This window comes from Palaemon carinicauda, chromosome 12 (genome assembly GCF_036898095.1).
Source record: "Palaemon carinicauda isolate YSFRI2023 chromosome 12, ASM3689809v2, whole genome shotgun sequence".
Classification (NCBI taxonomy): domain Eukaryota; kingdom Metazoa; phylum Arthropoda; class Malacostraca; order Decapoda; family Palaemonidae; genus Palaemon; species Palaemon carinicauda.
Window position 1 is genome coordinate 92,272,861 of NC_090736.1, and position 5,616 is coordinate 92,278,476.

Consider the following 5,616-nt stretch of genomic DNA (forward strand, 5'->3'; position numbering starts at 1 on the left):
ATTTTTTCCCCACGTTTAATGTCAATTTTATCTAATAAAACTATATTTATATTAAAAAATACATATATTTTAATTTTTTTTTTTGTGTCTTTTGTGAATTTTCTGTAAAAATGTTATTTTTTTTTGTACTAAAGAATGTTTTTTTTTTGTTTTTTAGACTGTTTTTCTTCAATTTTTTATATTTTTTTGGGTTATTCTTATGAAAACTTTTTTTTTGTCACATTAAATGTTACTAAAAACTATATTTTGGTCGTATACGGTGTTATTTTTTATTTTTTCCCCGTGTTCAGTGTCCATTTTATCCCATTTTTGTAATTAAAAAGTAGTATTTGATGAAACAAAAACACTTATATTTTCTATTTTTTCAACAAAAACCTAATTTATTTGTCCTATTAGAAGTTTTTTTTCATTTTTTTCCCATGTTCAATGTCCATTTTATCTAATAAAACTATATTTATATTAAAAAATACATATATTTTAGTTTTTTTGTGTGTCTTTTGTGAATTTTCTGTAAAAAATATTATTTTTTTGTACTAAAGAATATTTTTTTTTCATTTTTTGGGTTATTTTTCTTCAATTTTAATATTTTTTGTGGGTTAATCTTATAAAAACTAAGTTTTTATATAAAAAATACTTGTTTATCTAAATATTTTTTAAATTTATTCATATAATCCCTCATTTTTGTAATTAAAAAGTAGTATTTGATGAAACAAAAACATTTATATTTTCTATTTTTTCAACAAAAACCTAATTTATTTGTCCTATTAGGTGTTATTTTTCATTTTTCCCCACGTTCAATGTCCATTTTACCCAATAAAACTACATTTATATAAAAAAATACACATATTTTGATTTTTTAAATATTTTTTCTTATTTTTCAATAGTTTTCTATGTCATATTATTAACTAGAATTCAATATTATGAACCCAAACGGTAATATTAACTAAAATGTAATTTTATGAACAAATATAATACAAATGTTAACCACAAAAAAAAAAGTTAACCGAAATGGTAATATTATTAACAAAAAAAAGCATGTTATGAACTTCATTGGTAATATTATGAACATTTTTTATTGGTTTTCCAAAGTTTTATTAATTGATTTTGTTGAAATTTTATTGAAATTTACGCATTTTTTCAATTAAAAAATAATTGTCGGGAATTTGAAAAATTATGAGCAGGTTAATAAAAAAATAGATTGATAATGCCCATGAATATATATTTAAAACAAATAATAATAGTTTTCTATGACAAATAAAAGATTTTTTGCGGTGACTAATGTATTTATTAATAGTATTACAAAAAATAATTTAAGAGTGTTACACAAAAAACATAACCACGTAAAATATTATCTTAACTTTTTTGAATTTTGTTAAATTTTAATAACTTTTAAATAATTATTTTATTGTTACTGTTATTCAGTTATATGTAATAGTAGCTGCACTGTGCATCTGTATATGTATATAAACCCCAGAATATGAACTGCAATACATCATTAGACTTCTAATTTACGACCAAGTAACATATAGTTGATAGCTAAATATTTTAGTAATGGAGGATAATAATTCTCCGGTTATTGGTATTGACCTGGGAACTACTTATTCGTGTGTTGCTGTTTTTCAAAATGAAAAAGTTGTAATTATTGCTAATGACCAAGGAAATAGAACCACTCCTTCTTATGTTGCATTCAATGACACCGAAAGACTTATTGGGGAAGCGGCAAAAAAACAATGTGCCTTGAATCCAAAAAATACCATTTTTGATGTAAAAAGGTTAATGGGCAGAAATTATATAGATGATTGCGTTCAACGAGTAATTAAAATCTTACCCTATGAAATTATTGACGAAGAGAATAAACCAAAAATACAAGTCGAATATAAAAAAGAGAAAAAGGTGTTAACCCCAGAAGAAGTATCTTCTATGATATTATCAAAAATGAAAAAAATTGCAGAAAATTATTTAGGACGAAATATAAATAAAGCTGTTATTACAGTTCCGGCTTATTTTAACGATTCTCAGCGACAGGCTACCAAAGATGCTGGGACCATCGCTGGACTTGATGTTATTCGAATGATTAATGAACCCACAGCCGCCGCCATCGCTTATGGATTAAATAATGATACAAAAGAACAAAACGTTTTAATATTTGATTTGGGTGGGGGGACTTTTGATGTATCTATATTGAATATTAGTAATGATGGCATTTTTGAAGTTAAATCAACAGCAGGAGATACTCATCTTGGGGGAGAAGATTTTGATAGTATTTTATTAGATTATTTTACACGAGAATTCAGCAAAAAATATAAAAAAGATTTAAGCAACAATAAAAGATCATTAAGGCGTCTTCGTTCTGCCTGTGAAACTGCTAAACGAACTTTATCTTCATCTACACAAGCGACAATCGAAATTGATTCGTTATATGAGGGAATTGATTTTCATACTACCATTACTCGCGCTAAATTTGAAAATTTGTGTGGGAGTTTATTCAAAAACACTCTAGTGCCAGTTGAAAGGGCGTTAATCGATGCTAAGCTCGATAAGAGTGACATCGATGAAATTGTTTTGGTTGGAGGTTCTACGCGTATTCCAAAAATACAAAACCTCCTTCAAACTTTTTTTAATGAAAAGAATTTGAATAAGTCGATTAATCCAGATGAGGCTGTAGCCTATGGTGCTGCCATTCAAGCTGCCATTCTCAGTGGAGATAAATCTGATAAGATCAAAGATTTATTATTACTGGATGTGACTCCCCTTTCATTGGGTATTGAAACTGCCGGTAATATTATGACTACCTTGATTAAAAGAAACGCGACAATTCCTACTAGCAAATTTGAAAACTTCACTACGTATAGTGATAACCAAGAATGTGTTAATATTAAAATATATGAAGGAGAAAGAACTAAAACTAAAGATAATAATTATTTGGGGGAGTTTCAATTAAATAATATACCCCAGGCACCCAAGGGTATACCTAAAATTAAGGTTACATTTGATATTGATGCCAATGGGATATTAAATGTGTCAGCAACCGAAGAATCTTCCGGCAAATCAGAAAAAATTACTATAACTAATGACTCGGGAAGATTAAACAAAGAAGAGGTAGATCGAATGATCAAAGAAGCTGAAATGTATGCTGCTCAAGACCGGGAATTAAGAAACGATATAGAAGCTAAATGTAAATTAGAATCATATTGCTTAGAAATACAAAATAATATCATAAATAATAACAGTAGTAATATAGATATATTTAAATCAAAATTAGAAAGTACTCTCAAGTGGATTGATGAAACCCCCTCTGCTAAACAAAAAGATTATGAAAATAAATTAAAAGAAATAAAAAATGATTATGAACATATACTTGGGGGAAATGAATCAAATTTACATAATAATCAATTCCACCCAACCATTGAAGAAGTTGACTAATAAACAGAGAAGGGTTTTCATAATTTATTAATATAAAATTTTATATATTAAAAAATGAATAATTTCAAAAGTTACCAAGAAAGAATAAATGCCCCAATAGATCTTTTAAAATTTAGTTTCCCATTCTGGATACACCAACAATATCTATTTTCTCATTATTATTTAGATGTCGATAAAGAAGATGTCCCTCTTGATTTAAAATATATAAATGTACATGCCACTGATCGACTATATTATTTACACCACAAAAAATCACCATTTTATGAAAATGTAAATGAGTGTGTAATGGTTGGAAGAATGAATGATTTAAAAAATAAGAAGTTGGTATTGTATTTCTATATGCACGGAGCTACGTGGAATGATGGACTTGAAAACGAAGGGTATATTTTTTGGGCAAGAGACCCCAATTTATTGCTTCAAGTTATTTACATCGAAAATGGGCTGAGGCAAACTGTTTATAATAACCTGAAATTAGATAACACTGGGGTAATGACGCTAAAGCCATATCCTAGAGCAATCCACCATAGATATAGAAGTAACTGCAATCACATTGCCTATCCAGATGAATTTGAAAATGCTATGAAGGATATTAATTTCAATGTTGAGTTTGATTACATATATAATCCTATTGAAGGTGATGATGATCTAACTCAATTTAAATTTGATGTAGGAAACATTGATAGAGTATATTACTTGAAGAAAGGCGGAAAGGGGGAAGTTGTCATGTATGCGAGACTAGACCCGCGTTTATTTGTCTATATATATATTAATCAAACTACAAAGACGATGTTTATTTCTAAATTTCGAGAGGCATTTATCAATACTATTGTAAAAATGAATCCTGATAATGAAATAAAACAAACCATTGTAGATGCAGTAAACAGCGATACTATTTTAGTATAAATAATTTTCATAATAAAAAAAGATGCACCCCAAAACAATTAATTTTCCTATTGATTTCATATCATCACAAGGTGAAATTCAGTTATTATTTAATTGGAAAATGTTCTATAAATTAAAATCTTGTAAAGAATACCCAGCCATTTTATGTTTCCCCGAATTTTTTACCAATTCTATATTTTCTATTTTAAGATGGTACTCATATGAAAACAATGATAACCTATTATTATTATTAGAAATTAAAAATCAAATTAGAAGATTTTTTGAAATGTTAGAGGTTTTAGTAAACACAATAATTAACAACGAAAGCTATAAAGTTCAGGTTAAGAGTCCCCAACAAATTGAAAAACAGTTATGGGAAATTGTTTTCTTGACTAAGAAGAATAATAATAATAACAACAACAATCCCCAGGATATAGAAAATAAAAAAACTGAAATTGAACACCTTTTCTTGGAATGGTATCTAGAAAATGAAAGTAGTCAACATAATTACCAACAAATTTTATTCACAAAAAATCTCGAATTCAATAAAGTGAACACACTCAAAGAATTATCCAAAACTTTATATAACACAGGGTGCTGTGATACAATAAAAGAGATTTCATTAATTCCTCCACATTCAATTCACTATGTTAATCAAACGGTTTTTTCTAATTATTCAAAGTTGCCCCCTGAATTATATGGATCGGCAAGTTGGGGACCAATATATTGGGATATTTTTCATGCCTTTTCAATAAATGCTGCAAACAATAAAAATTCTAAAACTAATTGTTTACCAGAGCATTTATATGCATTTATTCACATAATTCCACTTTTGATTCCTTGTCCTATTTGTATAAAACATTATTATACCATTATTCAACCTAGTAAAATTAAGCCGGCGATATCTATATTACAATATGAAAATTTATATGAAAAAATTCATACAAGTATATCCAATGGAAAGTTAGTGTGAATTTTTGGAAATGGACAATTATTTGTATAATGTGTACAGTATATTAACTATATATACACATAAAAGGTTTTATTATTAATTAGAAAAATTTAGGGCGTATGCAATAGTATTCAAAATTTTTATGTGGGTATTTAGTACGTTGAGTTTACAGAGACCCATTATAATGATTTGATTTTCTGGTGAGTATTTATCGGGTATATCAATAATAACATTATATTTTTTTCTTAAATTATTAATTTTTTTTCCACGTTTACCAATGATAAATTTATAATAATCTGAATAGCCATAAATTAAGCTTTGATGTATTTGTTTTGGGTCGCAATTTTCATTTATGGGCA

At 27.2% G+C, this 5,616-nt stretch overlaps 1 protein-coding gene across 1 annotated transcript; it reads left to right on the forward strand.

Moving 5' to 3' along the window:
* Window positions 1-1,551: 1,551 nt before the first annotated feature.
* On the forward strand, window positions 1,552-3,423 carry LOC137650955 (heat shock 70 kDa protein cognate 4-like). The gene has a single exon (XM_068384096.1). It carries the CDS (start codon window positions 1,552-1,554, stop codon window positions 3,421-3,423), a length of 1,872 nt encoding a protein of 623 aa, XP_068240197.1.
* Window positions 3,424-5,616: the final 2,193 nt, after the last annotated feature.

Excerpts from the sequence above, each read along its gene's own strand:
- LOC137650955 (XM_068384096.1), top strand. The coding sequence starts at position 1,552 with ATGGAGGATAATAATTCTCCGGTTATTGGTATTGACCTGGGAACTACT.